At 43.8% G+C, this 25,549-nt stretch overlaps 1 protein-coding gene across 5 annotated transcripts in view; it reads left to right on the top strand.

Moving 5' to 3' along the window:
* Positions 1 to 23,102, top strand: part of LOC105683177 — a 39,702-nt gene extending 16,600 nt beyond the window's left edge. Inside the window, exons 4-19 of one of the 5 annotated variants that reach the window (XM_048657670.1) lie at positions 3,517 to 3,616; positions 11,193 to 11,433; positions 11,522 to 11,723; positions 12,035 to 12,256; positions 12,336 to 12,485; positions 12,546 to 12,897; positions 14,392 to 14,522; positions 14,600 to 14,845; positions 14,920 to 15,175; positions 15,257 to 15,484; positions 15,570 to 15,750; positions 15,842 to 16,015; positions 16,264 to 16,414; positions 16,712 to 17,122; positions 22,689 to 22,789; positions 22,995 to 23,102. In XM_048657670.1, coding sequence (XP_048513627.1) covers positions 3,556 to 3,616; positions 11,193 to 11,433; positions 11,522 to 11,723; positions 12,035 to 12,256; positions 12,336 to 12,485; positions 12,546 to 12,897; positions 14,392 to 14,522; positions 14,600 to 14,845; positions 14,920 to 15,175; positions 15,257 to 15,484; positions 15,570 to 15,750; positions 15,842 to 16,015; positions 16,264 to 16,414; positions 16,712 to 17,122; positions 22,689 to 22,789; positions 22,995 to 23,025 — 3,138 coding nt within the window. In that variant the 5' untranslated portion in view covers positions 3,517 to 3,555 and the 3' untranslated portion in view covers positions 23,026 to 23,102. Of the gene's footprint in view, positions 1 to 3,516; positions 3,617 to 6,825; positions 6,938 to 11,192; positions 11,434 to 11,521; positions 11,724 to 12,034; positions 12,257 to 12,335; positions 12,486 to 12,545; positions 12,898 to 14,391; positions 14,523 to 14,599; positions 14,846 to 14,919; positions 15,176 to 15,256; positions 15,485 to 15,569; positions 15,751 to 15,841; positions 16,016 to 16,263; positions 16,415 to 16,711; positions 19,245 to 22,688; positions 22,790 to 22,994 lie in introns of those variants that run through there. The other 4 variants (XM_048657666.1, XM_048657668.1, XM_048657667.1 and 1 more) reach the window with 4 other exon arrangements.
* Positions 23,103 to 25,549: the final 2,447 nt, after the last annotated feature.

Genomic DNA, 25,549 nt, shown 5'->3' with positions numbered 1-25,549 from the left:
ACCCTTTTACGATCTACGTAGCTGCACGCCTTACGCCGGGATTTTTACGTACGACCCTCTACCCTCCCCACCTCGAGTAAAACAAATTTCATAATAATAACGATAATGATAATCATTTGAATACGAGTAGGTACGTAGGAAACGAAGGATTTAAAAACTCAGCCGAGGGTGTACTCGGTATTTTTAATTGCTCCACAGATCGTGCAGCGGACGTATACATAGGTATACGATTCTGTCTTGCCGAGTCTTTTTATTATGACTTTTTTTTTCTGTACTTTTTTTCCTCTTTTATACGGGGTTGAAAAGGCGCAACGCGTTATACGACGTACCAACGTATAAGTCAATACGACGTATAACAACCCCTTAGTTAAATTCCTTGGGCGAGTCATCCCCCTACGAGCTAACTAGAATTGCGGAAGGGTTGCAACCTTTGATTTCGAAGGTTGAGGTTTCATCTACTTCGCTTGTACGGATATATGCGGTATAAAGATTTTACAGACTTGGCTTTCGGCCAATTCGGGATGTACGATACGGAGCTTGCAAGGACGTTAAGTACCCCAGCCGGTATAAGAAATGTGAATTGATACGGTGGATTTGAATTATACAGTTCGCATGGGTTCGCACAGACACAAAGCCACGTGTGTGTACGTAAGACAAAAAGCTTCGGTTTCGATTGCCTCGTGACCATTAGCCGGAATAATTGTACGACTGCTCGCTGCAGCCGTGCAATTTTGAAAATTCTACAGCGCCCCGCCCTCGCCGAGCACCGAGAGAATTTTCATTCCCCACCGATCGCGAGTTCATCAACGTCACTTGATTCACGCATCGCGTGCGGTCCACTTACATCATCTCCTCGTTGTTCTTCGGTCTCGGGTCCCACCCAGTTTATTTTTTTCCTACACGATTAATCCACTTTATTACAAGGGATCACGCTAGCACTTTGCAAACACACCGTAATACCATCGACGGTCGTCCCCAGATTTTAATTTCTTCCGTTCGAATTAGTTTTAATCCTCTAATTTATTTCGCCTACGTAACGAAGATTATGAATTTTTCAACGTGCCGCGTGTATCACGTCTCGGTAATATCGGGTCGTATATTCGAGGGTCGCCGTCAAACCGTCCACAAGTTAATCGGCTGTATTCTCCTCACGATTTTCGGCCATGCGAAGTAGATATACCGCATCGATTAAGGTCGTGGCACCATCCGGCCGTTATATTTTATCCCATCAAAATGTTCCGAAATTCTGGCTCAGGCGGAGCTGATCAGTTGCGATCCAAGCGGACGTAGAGAGAAAAAAATTAAGCGCAATTTTTACCGACGAAAATACGCTTCTTTCCGCGCGATTGAATTCCAAGTAGTCCTGGTCAGCGCTATGTCAGACATCGGTGAGCGCGCGGCTGACTCGACGCGGGTCTCTCTCCTCGCCGCGCGGTTGCGAAAGAGAATGCCGCGCTCGGCCGGGCGAAATGATACGCAAAAATTTTGACTGGAATCAAGGTGGTGGCGGTGTGTTCTTTTTATCGCCACGACGCACTTTCCAACTTTTTCCCGAGACAAAGGGTATCCCCTATATTTTCCTTCCCGACGTATTTCCTAGAGAAAGGTTCCCGAAGGAATTACTCTCGCGTTTCCGTGTAGGTAACGAGTGGTAAACAATGCGTGCGAACACGAGTGCGTTCGAGTGGTATAACGGAGAAAGGTGTGGAGAAATTTCGGTTGTCCCGGTAGGAGCGGCGCGAACCGCGGGGACGCGTTCAATGGAGCGAAAACTTGGGCGACTCTTGAGAAAAAAAGAAAGAAAGAGATCGAGAGGAAGAGGAACTCGGTATAAAAGGAAAACACTTGACGTGGAAACCCCGTGATAAATGAAAGTGATTCATCACCTGATTTCCTCACATCTCATATCGTACATGAGAAAAAAAAAACAAGCCATTTTTCGCGCGCAAATAATTCGATTCCTCAATTACGCGATATCGGTCTTAATTTTAGCACGCAGCGGCGCAATTTCGTTTCCGCGATCTAATTTATCGAATAATTTTCTCGTATTTTCGAATTTCCTTCATCCCGCGCTGCGGCTCTCTCATGTACATTTTACTCTTATTCGGGCGATATCTTATTTCCACTTCTCGGCGAATACCGACCACGCAACGGTGCTAAAGAAAATTCGAAGGGCGGCAAAGTTTACGACGGGAATTTTCCAGCACCACCTCACCTGCTCCAGGGGATGTCAAAGTTTCAGCCGACGGAGCAGACTCGAACGAATCTCCTCCGCGCTCCCGCACCGATTCCTCTATAAAAATTCCCACGACTTTGAAAAATCATCCAAACCACCCGGACGAAGGGAGAGGAAAATTGACGATTCTCTCGTGCTCTCCGCCGGATAAATTCGATTACTCGAACCCGCGATGAGAATGAGAACCACCGAACGGTAAGTAGTAAACGCTCGGTACAGAGACGACGCCGGACTTTGAGACAGACCGATATAATCAACTCCAACCGGCGCGGCGGGACCGAGACGGAGGGTGCGAATGCATTCCTAATTTACACCGCGGCGCTCGCGAAACTCCAAATTTTACTCTCCGCACGTCGTACGTATACATTATTTATTTTACACACCTATAGGTGGTTTATTATACTCCGTACCCTACACCCTCCGGAGGCGATAAAAAAAAAAAACTCGTCGGAGTGGAGAAATGAAGGAAGAATAACGTAGCGTCGAATGAAAGGAAGAAAAATTGTAGAGTGCGTAGTAACGGCGAACCGGACGTATTTAGTCATTGGGATTTCAGTCGTGTTTGATCTCCGCACGTCGAGTGTGGCTATACGTACGGATGGGCCGACTCTTGAGAGGGACAACGACTATTTAATGTTTGTTGTCGGTGTATATAGCGAATTCCTGCTTCTGCGAACAACCGTTCGTATAGTGGAGTTTCGTGTAGCTTCAACCACGGGGTACCGCGCGGTGTTTACACAAATTTAATTATTTTCCAAGTAACGATACGATCGAAGGTTCGCGAAGGAAATGGTAGGAATAAGAGCGGTGAAGGTGTCTGAAAAAAAGGTCGTCATTTCTGTCGAGGTTTCCGCAACCTACTCGAAAAGCGTCGCTTACATTGCTTCTTGGAACGGCGAAACTAATTACAAGGGTAGAATTACTCCAAGGTCTGGTTCGTGGGAAGAAAGGACGAAAAGCGAAGTAGGGATCGAGTTTTTTTTTTTTCTTTGCAAAAGATGAAATCGCGTTACCGTAGCTGGGTGACGAGGTTAATATATCAGTTGTCAAGGGCTGATTATCGCGACTCAATTTCGTAAGTTTCTCAAAATATACGAGTTCACCCCCCCTGCACCTTTATTTTTCTAATCAGGTATGCGCTCGTCTGCGATTCTAATAAATTCAACGGACTACCCACCGGGGGCTTTGCAGGAATGTCCAACGAATACAATTCATTAGCTCGTGCTTTTGATGCATTCCATTCTATTTAATTCCATTTATTTTCTGTGCCCTATTTTCAGGGGTCGTCGGCGTGACGAGCCATCGATGCCGAAGTGGACATGAGTTGGTCGTCCAGTTGGTCACCATTGCAGATTCTGCTATTGATTCTTCTCAAATGTGGTAAGTTTTCATTATTCTTTCCACATCGTCCCCGCAATGAGTTTCGCTGTGCGGGCTCGAAATTCAATCTGTGCGTATTCACTCGTAATTCTTCATCGAACCGATAAAATGAATTCGATTCATTTAACAACGCCAGGAACACGCTTCTTGACAAAGTTAATTGCGATACCAAACCCCGCATTACAGTCCCGTGTCCCGTCCAAGACTGCACGAATATAGGTACACGATACCTTTGCTCATCTTTGTCAGATCAACCCTCCTCAAGATAATTTCAGTTCCAACCTGCGTCCACCTTCGCTTCACCGGCGAACCCCTCGGGCGATGCGCGTTGTAATTCCTTAATCTATACGGGATAGGGAATTTGAAATTCGTCGACACTACAGAGATCGCGACGAGCGTGCGTCGATCCTGTGAAAACCACTTCCGGAATTGAATTTTTGCAATTGCGTGGTTAATGCGGTGAGAGGACGTTACGTCCATTCTAGCCATGGATGGATTGTGACGCGCAGAGAGAAAACGGATTTGTGCTTGGTCGGGTTTGGTACTTAAAATATCTATACGTATGTATCATGCGTACAGATATACACTGGGGTGTGTGTGAAGAAATATATATATATATAGATAAGGTACATAAAAATAATGTTGGAAACCTGCGAGAAAAATATCTTTCAATCTACTCGCCGATTGGATATATTTCTTCGTCTCGCACGAGGAACAGGAAAAAAAGTATATTGTAATACATCATACAGGATTACGGTGTTGCCACCACCATTATTGCTCGTGTAGCTACGTAGGTATAACTACGTGTTAACAAAAAGAAGAATTCTTCATTTTGTTACTTTTTTTCTTACGCTCTACGTATCGGTTATCGTAAGAAATGGGTGAGTAGGATAAAATCTTTGGAGATTTTGACGGACGTGTAATTAATTTTGATTTACTCGCTGTACGCATTGGACAATGCGTACCGGAGACTATCATATGATGTACGTACCGTGTGGGGGTAAAAATTTTGGTGGTTCAGTATCAGTGTGTTTCGCGATTAAAACGAAAGTGATTTACAGTCAGACGAGTTTATTCCGAATTTGTTTTATTCTGCCTATTTTTTGGGTTTCCTATTTTTGTATCTCTTTTACTCTCCCGTCCTGAGTTTTATCGATCGGAGGGTATGAATAATCCCGCGTGTCTAGAAGCACGGAACGTGGATGGAATTTATCAATCGGACGAAGAAAAAAGAGATTTCTTCGTACAACGACAAAAATCTTGTTCGTTTCGTGAGATCTTTTTTTCTATTCCTCTTTTTCAGGGAAACGTTATCATCATTTTACGATACCTCTTGAGAATTGTCGAAAAAAGTATCATTTCTCGTTCACATCAGCCGTTCCTTTTTCGTACAATGCACCTACCTACTTCGCCTATCGGTTTCCCTGGAGTAATGTGACGAATGGATTTAAAACTCAAGCGCGTGTGTACGGTGAATGGAATCTAAGCTTGCATAGAATATAGCGGCATTGAATTACTTGGAGTTAAAAGTGCCTCGAGTATTGTAAAAAAAAGTATACGAAATTAAAAAAAGTCGAGTGCCCCGCTCGCGGTGCAGAATAAAACCTGCATTGTGTGCCTTGGCGTCGAAAGACTCGGAAGGACGAAAGGCGAAAGACACCCTTTCAGAAGTACCCAACCCACTCGTTTAAGCCAAGAAGTCTCTCAACGATATGCCGCGGGACTTTATACGTACGTATAGGGGTAGGTAAACCTCGAGGACTCCCCGCCCTGCTCGCTTCTTCCCTCAGCTCTAAAGTTCGCGGGGATATCTGCCGGGGGGTGAAACGTATTTGCACGATACGCCTCACAATAGAAAATTCCATCGGACGAATTAACGTCGTACGGAGCGCGAATAATCCTACGATGTCATTCGCGTCTAGCGTACATTCGGATCTTTATTCGTTTTCCGAATATAAAATTACCGTGCATTCGGATATTTGAATATACATGCGAAAGTCGTAATCTTCTGTCCGCCTGACATTTCGCCCTAAGAGACAGAGATTTTCTATTTTTCATGCGTTCATCTTGTTGTTTTTTTATTCTACTTTCTTCTAATGGGTTGGACTGGAGCTTTTCCCGCGGCAGCTGGTTCGCAATCGCGCTTCACATACCGAAACTTCCTGAGCTCCCTCCCCTTATTCCCTCTATCCGAGTTTATCTTTCTGCTAAGCCGAAGTTACGGGGTTTCCTTACCACCGCAGTTTGCCGTTGGTAACTCAACTTACCGAAACTAGACACGACTAGTGTGCGGTACGATTGTATGCCTCGAGCGTCGATTTAGTCCGTGGTCGTCGAAAATAAAAATAAAAAACAATCATCAACGACCGGACGTGGAAGATAGACCCGAGTAGATGTTTTTTGCACTATCTCACGATCCGGAAAATCGAAAATTCACAATCCTCAACACGCTACCGTACAGTGTGGCGATTCCCTTGATTTTTTCCACTCGGTTCGATTGCAATGAATCAAAAAGTAATCATCGTATCGACGATCTACTCGTAGGTATATAAACTTATCCCCATGTCGGTGTCGGGAAATCGCTTCGAAAGTTATAACCTGTCTGGAAATGAAAACGTTGTTTGTATGAGATTACTTTCTGTTGCCGGTGAGATTAAAGAAAAAAGAACCGAGCGCGCAGACAAGAGAAACCATTAAACTGATGAAGGTTCGCGTCAACGGGGCGAGATCCGCGCAAGGAAATTTCTACCCCTCTCACCCTTTGCTCCTTGCTTTATTTCTTCCCATCCTCTTCAACCCTTTGCGTTGTACCCGAGCCATTATTCTTGCTACAGAAATTGAGAATCAGCAATTTACGCGATACAAAAGGTGGTCTAGTTAACACTTGTTTAATCTTTTTCACATGTGGGATAAAGGGAAACTCGCACGGCATTTTATTATTTCTAATTCTCCGGTTCACCTGACTGTGAAATTAGAGAACGGAATGTTGTGTAATCTGCAGTGTTCAGAGTATCAAGTTCTCTTAAAATTTATACCAAAGCAGGATAAGAATTTATCGCTCCGCGTTGTACAAAACTGGTGCCTATAATCCAGCTGCAACTCTCGTCGAACGCACCGAGAATTTACTCCGAATTGTGACCATGAAGTTTGCGAGTCAAGTTTGTTTCTAGAGACGGACTGATTACCGGGCGTTAAAATTCCTTCCTCTTTACAATTATTTGAAACGAGTAGTCGGGGCTAATTATTTAGATAACGCATTTATTATAACACGAAGAGGACGCGCAGACACCGTCGGAGTGAGGAGAATAAAAAGATGAAACTGTAATTACAAACTTTTTCATATTTTTAATTTTGTTTTTCGTCGTGTAACTTCACTGGGGCGAAAGTATAATTTTACAATTTGCGTTATCAATTTTCCCATCTCCGTCGTGAGGAGCAAATTTTTATTTTCCATTCATTTAGTTATTCATTTCGTATTGCGTACATATAACCCCTCCAAAATGTGTATAAATGATATCGTAAGAAATTGGGGAATAATATCCCAAGAAGAGAGGGCAGATTTGATTATTTCGTGTTACGTAGCTTTACAGTGAAGCACAGTTGGTTGTAAACCGCGAATGAGGTGAAAGTAAACTTGGCTTTTCCTAACTTCTCTCTAATAGGATTTCCACAATTCTCGGCTCCCGCATCCGAATCATGCCGCGAAATTATACAAAGATAAATATTTAACTTTCGATAGACTTTCCGGCGTCAATGGTTAACCGTAGACATTTGGAAAGGGCCTCGAGGGGACGGTGTGCGATTCGCGTGCAGCTTATTTGCTGCGAAATATAGCATAATAATCGCGCGCTTGAAAACCACGCGTGAATTATGAAAAATCGTACGATCGATAAGCTTCGCTGAACTATTCCAACGATCGCAATCCCGAACAAACATTCTCACCGTTGGTTTTTTAGTTTCTGCAAAACCTGAAATATCCATGCAGAATCTCATGTAAATTTACATCGTAAGATCGAACCGCCAGTTCTTTTTTACGCCTCTTTGATTTTTCGCTTCTTCGGGAGAAATTGAAAAACTTATGTCTGCATTCCCCGAACTCGCGAATATGTATGTACCTACCTATATATGTAAGTATACCTACAAGGTACGATATATTTGAGAGATTGAAACGTAAACTCGTAACTTTTGGACACGCTCGAAGGATTCCTATATCTCTTTCCGCGTACATCCTGTACGGTATGCGACGACGTGCCGCTATTCGTAACCACCCTTCTCTCCCCCATTCTTTTTCAAATAATATAATATCCCACACATCTGTCGCTATTTCCTTCTCCTGTTTCCACGAATCGGTTCAAATTTGATTTCCATCAAAATTGTTCAAAATACAAGTCATACCTCTGATAAAATAGTTCGAATTATTGTATTCAAATCCGTACGAAAGATTTTCACACGTCATTCAGTCTTTTTTTCTCCTTTCTTCGTCAGAGATATTAAATTATCCGTACCTGCACCTCGATCCCTTTCAATTCCTCTATTTGAAAATTAGTGTCGGATTTCCAGTACCTGTCCCGCGGTACATCGTCGCGTCTTTTCTGAATATTTTTCGGCCCTGTCTCCGATTACGTGTATTAAAAACTATACGGCTTCCCGAGGAACTTCATTACTCCGACACGGCTTCGTCTACATCTGGATCTATCGGTAGGATGAAGAGCTAACGAGTAGCTACGCGTAAAATATATAAAATCGGCAGACTGAATTTTACGCGAGACGAATCGATGAGCGAACGACAATGTTCTCCTCTTTTTTCCACTTCTACGAATTATATCCGGCATCCATATAAAACCCTCTGCTTTCATCCCCCTCCACTCCGGTGCAGCTCCGGAATTCCAGTTGATTAGAAAAATTCCCCATAGATTAATTTCATAGCGTTCGGGAATTTCGAAGCGAATGCAAAAAAAAGAACAAGAATGAATATAAATAAAACCAAGTTTGTCGAATCGAACCCACTTATCCGCTGAAGTATTTACGGCATAAATTCGACCGCGAAATCGCTAGATAACTATCCGCAATATAAATATCTTCGCTTCTAATTAACAATCGATAATCATCGTCGGGAAATCGATGCGATTTCTCTGCTCGTCGCGATGATTATTACGGCCCCGAGAAATATGTCCTGCGGTTCGTGCGACGGAATGATAGCTAGTGCACAATAGAAGACCTCGTGAATCACGTCCCGCGGTGTGGATGTCAGTCGTGTAGCGATGCTCGTGTTAATGGAATTGCGGTGTTCCGAACATCACCGGGCGTCCTCGGTGTCTACGCGTAAACGCATCCGATCGATCATCGTTCTCCTAAGAATTGCAATTTCAACCGGGAAAGCACACGACTCGATCGATCCGTGTATTTCCCGTAACCTGCGACGCGATCGTCGGAAAAAAAAAAAAAAATACGTTCGTCATCACGTATCCTGATCGTTGTTGGGTACCTTTCGTACCTTGTACACGGGTGGGTGATAGGTACCTATACCGGTATATATCGCTTACGAACAATGTAGATCGATGAAATTCGGGAAGGATCAGAGTCGCGGGTGTTAATACCCTCGGGATCGGGAGTGAGGTAGACGAAGGTTGATCCATTCCATTTCGACGACACGACGGGGGAAACTCCGTCTTGGTTGCATATAACCGTAGGTACATACCTCGTACCGTAAGATCTGTGATACATATTTTTCCGCGCGTCCCGTCGTCCTTTCGCCTGTAGGTATATGGCAACGAAACGATCCTTTCTCCAATTTTCTATCCCGTGGTATACGGCGTTGAATTCCGTCTACAGATATATCTATATTTCTTTATACCGAAAGTAGCGCAAGTTATACATGACAGAAATATGTATCGCGGATCTATATTTCTCGTAGTTGGATAAAAGTCCGCCCGGAAAGCTTTTGAATTTAATCTACTGCTTTCACCGAACTCCGGACTAGGTATTGGAAAAGGTTTCCGAAGAGCTAATTATCCTGCCGGGAAAATAACATATCGGGAAAAGGATCATCTGGATTTCGAGTCGGAGAATACCACAGTCGACGCGTGCGTACGATTTTCGGGAAATTTGAATGTCGTCGCGAGATATCGCAATAATTTGATAATTATCCCATAGCGGCGGATCGATTTTATGAATTGGCATTCGTTCGCGATGTTACCCGATAGAAATTCCGTTCGCCGTATAGATGTACCGGCGAATCGCGTATCGTTTTCTCATCCCTCATCTGCAGGGAGTTCGGAGACATTTATCACTGCCAGTATGCGAATATCTGGCACATTGACAACCGGTTGCCCGGGCGCCGATGCGCTCGTCTGGACTGCATGGCCAAACTAACGAGCCAAATGTGCGGCAATGTTATGCGCCATATTGACGTCCCCGGCCGTTGCGCGGTGCGAGTGACGGAATAAATTGAGCTTCGATTATACAACTGATAGAGTTGAGATGAATTTTATACGTCAATTTTCCCGATACACGTGAAAACATAAAACATCTCGCGCTAGGGAAATTATCGTCCATAAGCGCGACGACGGAATTCAGACGATCTCCGTCGAAAACGCTGACCCGACGCCGAACTTGGACATTGTTCGAAAAGAATACAAGTAGTTCCGGTGATGGTGAGGCGACGTGCGTGCGTGAATCCGTCCTATAACGTGCAGGAGTCGATATCCCGACGCGATGGTAGATGCCCAATGGGTAATGCCACCTTTGGGAACGGAGGGTTCCGAAAAAGTCGGGTTCTTATTCGTTGCAATTTGCACTTCTCCCAACGTACGAGGGTGAGTTCGACGGTGGTGTGGAAGTTTTTGCCGAGGGTGAGGAATACGGAGCGGAATTCCAGCGGGCGAAAGAAAAGCTTTCGGGTGTTGCAGGGTATAAAGAAGCAAAGAGGAGTGTCGGGAGGGAGGTGAGGGTGTAAAGAGAGGGAAAACGTAGAGTGATAGAGCTCTGCGCGGCAGAGGAGGAGGGATACTGGAAGCTCACTCGAAACAACTCCGTTTTACGGTCGCTATACACACACCCAGCGCGGAAAGAGCCCATTCCTTGCGAAACATTTTATTTTATTTTAGTTTTTTTCTTTTTTTTTCTTTTCTTTTCTCTCTCTTTTCTGTTCTCCTCTTCCCCCGAGTAATATCAATCTTTGTTCGAATCGCCAGTTTTGTCATTTTGTCTTCCTCAACGCGTCGCGCGCTCAGGTGATCTTTTATAACTTGCGAGGGAGACGAGATAAATTTTTGCTGTTGCTTTTTTTCTTGCTTCAGTTTTATTTTTTTTACTCGAAACAAACGACTGATCGCAATTTGTTACTCGGTTACAGTGAAAAATGCAAACCGCGAACCCTTCGCAGGATCCGTACCACGGTGTTATACCTGCAGCCTGCCCGATATGTAAAAAACGTATTTCCATTATCTATGAAACAATGATATACCGTTGAACGATTCGTTCTACGGAACGATAAATCGCGGAGCCCGAATAACTTTTGTTTCCCTCCACCTTTTTTCGTCATCTCCAAATGAACGTGGGCAATTGTTCGTTTCAGCCACGTTGACGGCAATTCTGCCGATGGACGAGTCGGTTTTTCCAAGGATCGTTGTAGCTGCGTCGCACGCTGCTCTATCCGGCGATCTCGCCGTTCTAATATTGGGTTTACCACCCGTGGAACAAACAACAACACCCGTGTCAACTACCACGGAAGAGGTCGATATCGTAATGGAGGAAGAACAAGACACAGGTAGCCAGAAAATGGACGGTCAAAATTCAAAAGTTCCCCTTGTACTGAGGTGAGTAACCGGCCGCAAAGAATTCTATGCGGGTCGAATCGAACGATCGGCAAAAATGACGATTCCGGATTCTCCTTTTTTTCACCAGAGTGATGCGTTTGGACGGTTTCACGTCGGAGTTGGTGGGTGAGGTCACCGTCGATCCCGTACCCGTATCCGGTGGAAATCTTTCGCTGACGGTACCCTGCGGTTTTTTGTCCCGAGGTGGAACTTATTCTCTTCAACTTCAGGAGAAGAACTCCCCGGTACCGGCCAAACTCACCGATATCTCATCCATGCACGATGTTCAGGTGATAAACTTTGTGAAAACGTCAAAAACAGACCGCGGAAACTATCGAACATGATGGAACTGATCTACGGTCTTTAGCTTAACAAAGTTTTAAGACCGCTCCGGTACCGCGAGACGAAAGTCAGCGCGATCGATTATCTCGGAGAAGTTTACAAGGTTCCGTGGTCTGAATCGTTGAAATTTCATCGAGTGAATCCCATTGTCCGGACGTCTTCCGTTTTCCCCCTCTCTTATATTCTCCAGTCACTCGCAATTATCCGCCTTGGCGATCTAGCAAATCACCGATCTCGTATTTCTGAACAATTTGCACAGATGAGAACGACCCTCGACGTGAGATGGCCGACGCCTTCGCTATCCTTGGAGCCGCAACATTTCGAGACCTATCCCGGTCAGCCCGTACTAGCCACCCTGGAATACACCGGGATATCGTGCACGCCATCGCCAGGTGTCCCCATCGCGACTTACTCGATGCAATTGATATACTGCGGGCCGAGTGTTCTATCGTGTGACACGCGAAACAAAAGTCACGTCCAGGTATGAACTCGGTTTCCACGAATCATAAAACTCCGTCGACCCGTGTTGTTATCATTTCCCGATTATTCGGATTCGCAAGGTCTTGTACTCCGAAGAGGTGAAAGGTTTCCCGGGGCAGAGGGTGGTCAATCTTCAATGTGAATTATTCGGACAATCCGGGCACTATGCTCTGAGACTGAAACCAACGGCTGGAAATCCAACGGCCCCAACGACGAGCGCCTACATCAAAGTGAGTTTCCGTACGAATCATTGCGCGTTTACGCGATAAAATCGATTGATAAATTTCAAGGTGGAATGGTCGGATCAATTCGTCTTCAACGTTCACGCGAGATCAATTTACCCCTGCGACGGCGGTAGCGGCGGTGTTTCCGTTCTCTTCGAATATCCAGCTTGTCGACTTCAGGGTGATCGCGTACGAGTTTACGGAAGGCTAAGAGCTGACGTCGCTTCCCTGGCACCCCCGTCTACTTTGCATTATTTAGCCGAACTTAAAGCACCACCTGGTAAACACACCCTGACCTTTGACTGCGAGATATTCACAGAGAGATTCGTCGAGTATTGTTTCAGCTACGTGAGCCAAGCAATTACCGGCGCCATGTCGCAAGTTAGGGTTGATTGCATACCGACGTTTCCACTTCAAGGTGAGTTCGATTTGAATTTTACACAGGACGACGGCGAGCGTGAATAATATCGAGGAGTGCAATAACTGAAAAATCCATTTTTTCACCATCGATCTCCTTCTATCGTTTAGAAAAATTGCACCATTCCTCGAGATTGTGGCGAGTTGATGCGATTTCGCGATAATTTCGTACCCTGCACTATAAACTACGCGTTTGGTATTAAGATTATCGTGTTTCACGTATGACGTATCGCCCATTTCCCGGCCGAAACGGACGTACGTCGTTTCGCTCGACGCGATCGTGATGAGAAAGTTGTGTTCGGATGTCTCATGACTCCCGGGATTCTAGGAAGCCCTGAGGGAGCAGTCTGAGGAGTGTCTAGCATTGCGGTACAGTCGCCTACAAAACCTGTACAATTTAATGCCTACATTTTTGAAGCGCCGTTAAATGTTTACCCATCCTTTGAAATTCCCTCCGAATTCATGGTTCCAGCTACTCCATGTCCTTTCGTTCCTCGCGAGTCCTCCGCCCCGTTTCTGATTATTAACTTACCGATTCTTCAAAAACGAAGAATAAACTTCAAGGTTTCGCACCATAAAATTTTCAAGCCATTTCGCTGTTCACCGCTTCCTCTCTTGCTGATAATTCGAGGCGCCTGAGAACCCCTGGACTCTTGAGCGGGCAATTTGCGTAAATAATTTTGCTCCCTTTAGCCGCGAGGGATGTTTCGCCGCGGTCTCTCTCTCTCGGCATGGATTACATAATGTAGTGCGAAATGAAAACATTTTCACCACCGACAGACGACGTAGTTTCGTTGCGTCATTTTCTTCCGAGTTACCAGCTTTCACGGAATGGGGTTTCATTTTCCATTCTTGTCCAGGGGATTCGGATTATGATTAACACTTGCGAACTCGAATCGTTCGCAAACGTTAATCGCCTTCAAATGTATCAGCCGTGTTCGAGATTCGACATTATGAACCAGAGGAGAGAAAAATTTAATAGAAGCTGAAGCGTTAATCCATCCGGAACAACTGCTGGCATGGTGATAATCAGCGACTCTCTTCTTCAGCCGTGTAAAGTTCAAGTTCTCTTAACAATTAGCGCGATAATTGCAGTGCTCCGAATTAAACCAGACCTTGTGTATCTACATGTTATACAGCCGGTAGTCTCCGCTTCCGCTGTTAATCGGTAAAGTTACAAAATTCATTCCAAATATTACGTATATAATCCCATTTCTACAGCGTTCTACGGCCTGCTAGGCAACCGTTGGTAGCTGTGTAATGCAATTATCTGCATTTGCATACAAACTGCATCCAGTCCCGTATCCAACACCCTACACTCCGATCGTCTCCCACACCGCGTGTTCCGGGGAATCGACTCCCCTCGATTATAGACGAAAAAACTTCCCTCGAGCGTCGAACGTCGATGTATTAATTTTCATACCATATCTGTGGCAATGACCTGATTCTACGACGGTTGATATTTGAGATTCTTTTACACTTTTCCGACAATAAGATGGAGATGCCGGAGCATGGGGACCTTGGAGTCAATGGACACCCTGTAGCAGCTCTTGCGTCGGCGGTACGAGACACAGATACCGATTTTGCGACACACCACCCCCGAGATACGGTGCCAAGTTCTGTCAGGTTCGTCATCAACCGCATCGAAGCTTCTTTCGTCAATGTTCATCGGACGTGCGAACGTGCATTTTTTTCCGTAACAGGGACAGGCGGTCGAGACGGAAACCTGCGGAGGATCCGATCGACTCGATCTTCGGGAGAATTGGAGTCCTGGCGACTGGGAGTGTCGTCACGGGAAGGAGTTAGCGGCAGAAAAGCCCGAAGTTGCTGCCGAAGTTGGAAAAACCTGCAGATGCGGATGTCTGGTGGTACTCGGTGAAAATAAGACCAGAAGAATACTTGCCGCTAGCACGCAGGCTTGTCCAGGCAGATCCTTCTGGCTGGTTCAGGTAGGCGAACGAAAATCGATCCAACGTCAAGTTCCGTACTTTTTGATGACATAATTTTTTCGACGCTGTTTCAGGCCGACGCCGATCATCAGGTCCGTCTTCACCTGGACCAAACGAGATTTCCTTGCAAGGATCAGTACGTTAGAATCCGCGACGGGGATTCCCTGAGTGCCCAGTTATTGGCCGACGTTGCCTACGATAAAACCTCACCGGTCTCAGAAACGGTATTATCATCCGGAACCAGCTTACTCGTGGAATTTTTTAGCGACGAAGAAGCGGCGGAACACTTGTCGTGCGTAGGGGGATTTCTGGCTCACGCGACGATGTTCGGTAAGTTGGGAATTTTTAATCATGGTTTATCCTTGGTGAGTTTTCAAATTAATGGAATCGTGAAAATGGGCCTCGTTTCAGTCAACGAATATCCCGACAATGAGACTGTGTTACCCGCTGATTTTCTGACTCCAAAAATAATGGCTGCAGCTGGAAGATGGGCGCTGTGGCTGACCCCGGCGCATTTGGCGGCCGCGACAATTCTCGTCCTAATGTTTCTAGTTTCCCTATTCCTGGCCCTGCAGTACGCATTCAAATACAGAAAATACGAGATAGCCGAGGACCTCGATAGTCTGACGGATAATTCGGGTGGGTGGTTTATAAGTGAGACGATTCTTCTTGGACGTATGAAAATTCAACTGTATGAAACATGGACGAATTATCCACATTGCAGCTTGCAGCGGATCGATGCAGGGGTTAGCGAGAAGGGCGCGTGCTCTTTCCTCGGCAACGTTGATATCCGAGGTCGTTTCTTTGGTCCGATTGCCAAGGCGAGGTCCTCCGAAACACGCGAGGCTGGAAGAAACACCGGCTGACCTGGAAGACGGATACGAAAGCACCGAAACGCAACCCGAGTAAGCCCTTCGTAGTATATCCGAAAAGAATTGAAAAACCACCCCCACAGATCTTTCCATCTAAATATTTCGTCGTTCTCGTTTCGCGCAGAGGCGATGACGAGGGGAATGTCGAGTCCGGAACTTTGAAGGACAAAGAATCGGACGAAATTTCTCAAAATGCCACAACCCCCAGATCCACTGGTACCACGACCAGACGCTCTTCCACAAATTCTAACGCTTCGGCCTCCGGACAACCCGAGGTCAAGTACGCCCGACCAGTTAAGTAAGTTCACCGTAGGCATGTCGCCTGCTGTCAAAAAATCCCGTTACAGCATTCATTCGGTTACACAAGTCGCACAAAATTTCGATGACTATATTTAGGTATTGTCAGCATCGGTAAAAAATATCCACTTTCGTACTAGGCTCCGGTAGAGATATACGTCGATACGTTAGGTCGGAGATGTCGCACATTTTGGTGACCAGTTTGTCTGTTGAAATTATGAGAATTTTGTGTCCTCCTTGCCCCCATAGGTTGCGGACGGTCGTCGGGCCGATCAGTCCGGTGTCAGAAGAAGCTTCAAACTCGGAATGTAGCAGACGTTACAGCGTAACGAGTGCCTCGATCAGCCTGAATAACGTAAGAGTCCCTCACCCAAAACCATCCACCCTTCTGCAAGTCAAGGTACCTGCCAAACCCACTTATAAGTCACTTATACAGTATCTTAGAATTCATGTACAGCATACGTCAATGTTAATATTCACACTTCACCGCAAGTCTGCACAAAAATTATTGTAATTATATTGTCTTTGAATAATTGGAATACACCCGAACCAAGCTCTCCGAGTTCCCTTCCTATTCTGCTACTCACGCTTGTTCGATTTTCACCCTGATTTTTATTTTACTTTAGTTTTCGATGATACGTAAAATTGGCGTGATACCTCCTCGCGGTTTACACGGCAATTCACGTTCAAATTACAGGGTTTCTCTCCGGCGAGTACGTCTTCGAATGCATCCAACTTCCGTTGCGGTAAAGAATCAAAAGATCGACGCAACAGGGAACGCCTTCTCCAAGGGCCCGGATCCGAATTCAGCCTCACTAATCAGGACATGGATTTAGAACTCGATTACTACGATTACAACGTTGTGAACGCCGGAGCTGCACCTGGTTCATATTTGGGGATGGATCCGGCGTTTCTGGTTTGGATCCCCCCCTTGGATCCTGGGGAGTCTGACATTTTACAAGCTATCGAAGAGGATCATCATTACGAGGAAATACCGGATCGATGCGGTAGAGGCCCAAAAATCGACACCGAAGGCGCCGCTTTAACGCCCGCTGAATACAAGATCGTTATGGGCAATGCAAAGTCTAAAGACGAGGGAGTCGATCGGGTAAATACCGAAGTATCTTCCTGTCAGTATGAAATTATTCCGAAGAGAATCGATCCGGGTGAAAGTCGATTACACGACGAAATAATATCGGAATATAAGGCACGGTTGAGCGAGGGCGTTCTACCGATTCACAGAATATTAGTTGAGTCTAGAGTTAGAGTTAGCGACGAATCTTTAGCTAGGTGCGTTCAGGATGATTCCGATATCCCCACCGACGTTATTCCTAATAGATTGAATAATGACAATCCTGATAAATCGGAGGCAAGATTTGCTCCCAAAGTGAATAGAAATCGTCTTACCAATGAACAGGAACGTTCTAGAACACCGCCTAGCAGTGTTTCGAAAAATTTCGGTACGAGAACAAGATTTCCCTCGGATGTGAGGAGAGTTGGAAAAACGAGCGGAGATTCGGAATATACCGGTAGTAGATTTTCCGACGATTTTGACGGCTCGAAAGTTCAATTAACTCCAAGTAAACTCAGGAACCGTACAATTAGCGAAGATATTATCGTAAAGGAAGGAATCTCGGTGGGGGGTACCGGCGAACGGACGAAAACGAAAGTAAATTTGGGCGTAGGGCTCACCCCCAAATATCGTAAAGACGTGAGCGTTAGGAGGAAGGAGAGAGGCTCGGATATCGATCGCGTCAACAATCGTGATGGTTTGATAGTTTCAAAGCACAATACACCGAGAGTGCAACGTAGTTGTAAAGAGGACGTTACTGAATTGAACGTCGTAACTTGTAGCGATAAAAATGTCGAAGACGTCGTCAACATACCTTTAAGGGAATTTCCTAGAGGTAGAATGACCGAGTCACCGGTTAGAGTGCACTGCACCAGACTAAAAGAAACTAATAGAAGAGAAACAGAATTAATAAATCAGGAAATTCAAAGTCCCGATTACGGTGTCGAAGCTGACATGAAAGACGAAACTTGCAAAGGGTTTTACGATTTAATTGGCGAAGGCGAAGACGGTTTCAAGTTTGCCGATGACGACGACGATTATATCGACAACAAAGTTCAAACAGCTTGAGACTTTGTTTTTCATTTTCATTTTCGACAACCTGCTGGTAATTGAGAATTGGTGCGATTACAAAAATAATGAATTCACTTCGGGCATTCTTGGTGCAATGTGTTATATAAAGAGTCTTGTAAAGGTATATGGTTTATCTAGTCGTGTAATGAATTATTAATCACATTACTCAATAGTTTATCGATTAAGTTGACAGATTATGAATATAAATTACACGACGTTGTACTTATACGGTTAAATCATCGTGTATAAAATCGTACATCGTTATGTACATCCTAAGAAAATAATCATAATCCTAACAATAACAGTAATAATAATATTATTAATAATAATGATAATGACATGTAATAATGGGTTTTGAGATAACATTCGAATGATGATGTTAGAAAGTCGATGCATTTACTTTTCCGATAATCGTTTATTTGGAAACGAGATACAGGAAATCTGTCGATAATCTTCGCGCCAACCCATTTATTATTGTAATACCACTGAGATTCGTAATCTTGAAAAATTAAGTATATTGATATCATTCCCTTATGCATATATGGTATGTACGACGAAACAAAAATAATTCTCATGATATTTATTTCTAGTCAATTATTCAGTGTAAAAATATCGAGATGTGGGAAAAACTAAGAGCACATGAATTGAGAACTAGGAGTGGTATAAATTACGAATGAAATGCATATTTCGAGGACAGAATGAATTTACACAGATTTAATTGTGACTGCGTATCCTGATACTGTACGTACATGTATGTAATATGATATCAAATCTGTGTACATTTGACTTCATAATTATTTACGTCTACTGTAATTAGATATTTATGTCAGATACATTCGTTTGAAGCTGTATACTGAATTCTGGAAATTATTCGAATTTGAATCGATAACGCGAAGAGAGCTCGGACGCAATTGAAAATTCTGATACACCGATGACAAAGGGTTTGGATGATAACAGTTCATGACGGGTATAAGATATTTTTTTCAACGTCGGGATGAAACGGTTTTTATTAAACTACCTGCAGGTACGGCTATTGCCTGACGTGTATTTTGTAGCTGTTGGTTAATAAAATATTTACTAGAAAATATATGAATCGTGACATCGGAACCTTGAATATAATTTGAAAAACTATTGAATTCCAGGAACGCTGGAGCAATAACAGGGCAAAACGCATATATGGCTAAGTTGTCTAATAATTTACCGTTGGAAAGGTAAGTGCCGGAATAATTGGCAACTTTCTTGAACTTGGTTCGATGTCTTGATTTGTCACATTTTGGAGCGATAAATTGGCGGAAAATATGCAAAGACTGTAGTCTTGGGTGTTATTCTCATCGGGATATGAGCGGAGACTAGTCTTTGGTGTTATTCGCTTTGAAAAATGTGCAAAGACTATAGTCTTTTTCACCCCGAACAATACCAGGTTGATTCTTGATATTTTTCTGGATTTCTTGCAAGGTCTTCGTATTTTCTCCGATTTTTTCTCGATTGATTTTCCACTTATGGGAACCTCCCGACCTTCTGATAGTGCATAATTATACGGAACAGGAGGTCCGTCATCCCAGATTTATTTTAGATTTTTTTCTGATTTTTTCTGATTTTTTCCGACTTTTTCCGATTTTTTCCGATTTTTTCCGATTTTTCTGATTTTTTCCGATTTTTCTGATTTTTTCCGGATTTTTCCAATTATTTTTCACTTGAGCCGCCCCTGGAAGAGTGTGGGCCCAAAAAATTATTTATCCGGCACTATTTTTAAGCCCCGCCCCCCAAAGGCCACGTGACTAGTCTTCGGAATACAGCTAGCGCCATGTGGCGGAACTTTCGTGAACTAAAATTTCGAGTTTCTTGCCCCTTGACGTCAGGCAATGTGATGCGTGAACGAGATGTATTTCGGGTCAATACTTTTCCGGTTTTGCTCGGAGAAACGACAAAACTTCTGCTTTTTTGTCGTTCCGGCAAAACGGCAAAAGTTCTGTCGTTTCTCTAAGCGAACCCGGGAAAGTATTGACCCTTCTCCAGGGACCAAACTGCTAAAGTTTTGTCGTTTCTCCGAGCAAAACCGGAAAAGTATTGACCCGAAATACATCTCGTTCACGCATCACATTGCCTGACGTCAAGGGGCAAGAAACTCGAAATTTTAGTTCACGAAAGTTCCGCCACATGGCGCTAGCTGTATTCCGAAGACTAGTCACGTGGCCTTTGGGGGGCGGGGCTTAAAAATAGTGCCGGATAAATAATTTTTTGGGCCCACACTCTTCCAGGGGCGGCTCAAGTGAAAAATAATTGGAAAAATCCGGAAAAAATCAGAAAAATCGGAAAAAATCGGAAAAAATCGGAAAAAGTCGGAAAAAATCGGAAAAAATCAGAAAAAATCAGAAAAAAATCTAAAATAAATCTGGGATGACCGACCTCCTGTTCCGTATAATTATGCACTATCAGAAGGTCGGGAAGTTCCCATAAGTGAAAAATCAATCGAGAAAAAAACGGAGAAAATACGAAGACCTTGCAAGAAATCTAGAAAAATATCAAGAATCAACCTGGTATTGTTCGGGGTGAGAAAAACTACAGGCCTTGCACATTTTTCGGGGTAAACAACACCAAAGACCATAGTCTTTGCACATTTCTCGATGCGAAAAACACCAAAGACAGTCTTTGCACATTTCTCGATGCGAAAAACACCAAAGACTATAGTCTTTGCACATTTCTCGATGCGAAAAACACCAAAGACTATAGTCTTTGCACATTTCTCGATGCGAAAAACACCAAAGACTATAGTCTTTGCACATTTCTCGATGCGAAAAACACCAAAGACTATAGTCTTTGCACATTTCTCGATGCGAAAAACACCAAAGACTATAGTCTTTGCACATTTCTCGATGCGAAAAACACCAAAGACTATAGTCTTTGCACATTTCTCGATGCGAAAAACACCAAAGACTATAGTCTTTGCACATTTCTCGATGCGAAAAACACCAAAGACTATAGTCTTTGCACATTTCTCGATGCGAAAAACACCAAAGACTATAGTCTTTGCACATTTCTCGATGCGAAAAACACCAAAGACTATAGTCTTTGCACATTTCTCGATGCGAAAAACACCAAAGACTATAGTCTTTGCACATTTCTCGATGCGAAAAACACCAAAGACTATAGTCTTTGCACATTTCTCGATGCGAAAAACACCAAAGACTATAGTCTTTGCACATTTCTCGATGCGAAAAATACCAAAGACTATAGTCTTTGCACATTTCTCGAAGCGGAAAACACCAAAGACTATAGTCTTTGCACATTTCTCGAAGCGGAAAACACCAAAGACTATAGTCTTTGCACATTTCTCGAAGCGGAAAACACCAAAGACTATAGTCTTTGCACATTTCTCGAAGCGGAAAACACCAAAGACTATAGTCTTTGCACATTTCTCGAAGCGGAAAACACCAAAGACTATAGTCTTTGCACATTTCTCGATGCGAAAAACACCAAAGACTATAGTCTTTGCACATTTCTCGATGCGAAAAACACCAAAGAGTATAGTCCTTGCACATTTTTCGCGATGTTAAACAATCAATGGTAGCACGTACGTACATCCTTTCAGAAGGAATACAAGAAGCAAGCGAAGAGAGAGAGACATATATTTGGGAAAGGATTAGCAATGGATTAGTATGCGGTTACTACGACGCCATATATTCGGTTGACTATGAGTCCAGCGTCCAGTTGTGATTGTGCAGGCACTCGGGAAGTAGTGTTGCGTTTGATCTACATATTTTCAAAAAGTACTTGACAATCGGTAGCTACTGAAAGACCTATATAATTGGACATTACGTGAATTCCGTGATTCGTCGACTTTTCCATAAGCACTGGTGAGCATACTGTTTTTACCGTGACCATCGTATGTCCGGGCTCCCGATCGGTCAGCAATTCGTCTCAAAAAATTTGAGCTGGTGGTAATGCGACATGAACGTGGAATTTTGATAGATTTCAAGTAACGATCGAACTTAATGGTGGGAGAGATTGAGATATTTGCGCAAATACAGAAAACTTTGAATATTCACAACTGTATTCCCTGTATTTAACATTGGAGGGGTATAAGGGTCACGATTTTGCGCTGCAGATATATAATTTATTGTTTGAATTCTGAATAACTATACCTAGTTCGTTACACATTATTTTATTCCTATAGCATTAGTATTGTTTTCTGAATTTATCTGTTCTTTTATTCATTTATTCATTTATTCAGTAGTTATCTATTTATTCATTAATTGAATTAGAAATTTATACCTGATGCCCATGTACTCTCAATGTAAAGCAATCGACGCGTCTATGATTTCTCATGTTAGTAGTCATTCAATCATGAAGTTCTCAAGTGCAGGATAGTGATCCCCGCGTTCAAACACTGTAATTCATCTGTCCGGAGGATTTGGGAATTTATCATAGGTTTAGAAATGATCTCCGCTGTTATATCGTCAACAAATTTATTCACATATCTTAGGTACAGGTTTACAATTTTACTTTATTTCATGTATGACATTTCTTTCAGGCTTTCAATCAGTCATCACCGTGCCTAGTGCATCGCAGTACTTATTCAACTTCCAACCACGAAGGGCAGGAGTTACATGGCATCGCACGATTCGTTTACAGGTATGAAATAAGTATCAGTACGATATAAGTTAGAGTATATTATGGAAATATATTCAATGTAATATATTATAACATCACATTAGTAGTAATATATTAACAGATAATATAATATAACATTTAACTAATATAGTGACAAAGAATATCATATTGGTAATAACATATTCTTATATTACGACATTATTAATGCACTGTTCGTATATTTCAGGTACTCGGATATGCTGCCGCCGCAGTTATGACCCCCTGGACTTCTCCTGTTCATCAGGGGGAGTCCAGGGACTCGTCCCCTGGGACTGCGCGGCCTCCCACCGCCCCCGGGGTCCCAGGGGACCCAGTCCCCGAGGACATGTCTTCGGGGATGCGGTATCCCCGCTGGAGGGGATGCCATATCCCGAGGGACATGTCCTCGGGAACTGGTCTTCGGGGACGCATGTCCCCCCAGGGACACGTCTCCGGAGATGCGGTATCCCCGCTGGAGGGGATGCCGTGTCTTTGGGGGCGTGGCCTTGGGGCAATACGCGTCCTCGAAAATCCCGGGAAAAGGAGGTCCCAAGCGGACACTCGTTTTCTTGATTTCTCTAGAGAAACGAAAAACAAAGTGTCCGCTTGGGACCTCCTTTTCCCGGGATTTTCGAGGACGCGTATTCCCCCAAGGCCACGCCCCCAAAGACACGGCATCCCCTCCAGCGGGGATACCGCATCTCCGGAGACGTGTCCCTGGGGGGACATGCGTCCCCGAAGACCAGTTCCCGAGGACATGTCCCTTGGGATATGGCATCCCCTCCAGCGGGGATACCGCATCCCCGAAGACATGTCCTCGGGGACTGGGTCCCCTGGGACCCCGGGGGCGGTGGGAGGCCGCGCAGTCCCAGGGGACGGTGGACTCCCCCCGATGAACAGGGGGAGTCCGGTCAACGACGTCGGAGGAACTGCGACCTGTAACATAAATAACAAATATACAATTAGTTAACTGATTACATAGCTTACCTAATGTATGACTTATTTTATGATCAGTATATAAAGTGTAAGACGTTTGAATTTTAATAAATTGTACCAAGTTATATGATAATAAATTATTGTCTTGCCTTATTGGCGTGTCTAATTAATTTTATTATGGGGCTGTATGAATTTACCAAGTCTATTGGGTAATGCTGGGAGATCTGATTTTATGAGGAGGATTTTGAACATTTTTTCCAAGGGGGTGCAATTCATATACGCAGACTCTGAATGTTGGAATATACTATGGACTCTCGAAAGGGATAAATTAGATGAAACATACCTTCGCAAAAGGAAGGTGTTGTACGTCTCATGTGTTGCAGATCCATCATCTGATCATCATCGGGATGGAGAGGCGTCGATCTTTGGAGAGACTCGTTGATGTCCTGATTTGCTTCAGTCACGCAATGGTCATCTACCAGAGATAAAAAAAATATCACATGTACAATTCAATTCACGATATAACAATCGCGTATATTTATACTCTATTTGTATCCACGAAAAAGATAAATAAATAATTCCGTATCTCATTGAGAAAAGAAATTGAGTGTTACATTGTAAAATCATCCCTACGAATTTTCCCGGAGCTGCATTGAGTGCATTTGCAATACATCCTTCAGCGAAGCTCTTAATAACGTAATCAAACTACGATGGAAAATAGACGTTCGAGCGATTTAAAAAGTATTTCACGGACGGCCCAAAAAATCAGATAAATTTCGTATAGAAAAATGATTAGGAATGATGGCTACATCTAATTTGTATCAGTTCAATAGATCAATTGATTATCTCCAAATTCTGGAGAACAGAATGAAACGCGTAATTCAATTGAAAAATCATCTCTCAGAATTTCGAAGGATTGTTCAGAACCCGGGCTAGTGTATTTCTAACGACTGTTTTTAGTATGAATGGTCGAGAGCGAGTAATCAAAATACGTATAGGAACGTTTGCGCAACCGATTTAAGCAATATTCAACTATATTTTATGCCAAGTTCTGCTCACCGTTCTCTCTCTCCATCGTCGCTCTGAGGAACCTGCTTTGCTACTGACGTCGCACCCGATGTCGCCTCTTCTGTCGCCGAAGCCGAACTGCCGTCGAATCTAAGACGGAATACCTGCAACACACATGCACTCTGTTGACCATTTACCTAATCACACGCCCCGATCGGATGTTTCGTGATTGACTGCAATTTGTTCGATTAGTATACATTCCTAGATGTCTTGCAATGTATTTGTATTTTATCCGTTTTTTCTTTCCGCTTTTTCAATTGCCGCATCTTCTCGACCTGCTGGGAGTGCATCATCATTTAAAACTGAAGGTACGTCATTTCAGATTTAGTCCTGATTTTTCCCTGATCTTTTGAAATTTTTCCGGATATTTTTCGATTTTGTCTGCATTTTTAGAATTATTTTTCACTTGGGCCGCCCCTGGATGGGTAAGGGCCCTGAAAAATAATTGTCCGGCACAATTTTTAGGCCCCGCCCCTCAGAGGCCACGTGACTAGTCGTCGGAATACAGCTAGCGCCATGTGGCGGAATTTTTGTGAACTAAAATCCCAGGTTTCTTGCCCCTTGACGTCAGGCAATGTGATGCGTGAACGAGATGTATTTCAGGTCAATACTTTTCCGGCGTCAGTCGAGGAACCGACAAAACTTTCGCCGTTTTTATCGCGAAAGGATGGTCAATAATTTCGCATTTTTTCTTGAGGAAGTGACAAAACTTTTACGGTTTGGACTCGAGGGGTGGTCAATACTTTTCCGGTTTTTCTC

The sequence above is a fragment of the Athalia rosae genome, chromosome 6 (assembly GCF_917208135.1).
Source record: "Athalia rosae chromosome 6, iyAthRosa1.1, whole genome shotgun sequence".
Taxonomy (NCBI): Eukaryota; Metazoa; Arthropoda; class Insecta; order Hymenoptera; family Athaliidae; genus Athalia; species Athalia rosae.
This window is presented reverse-complemented; position numbering and strand designations above follow the sequence as displayed.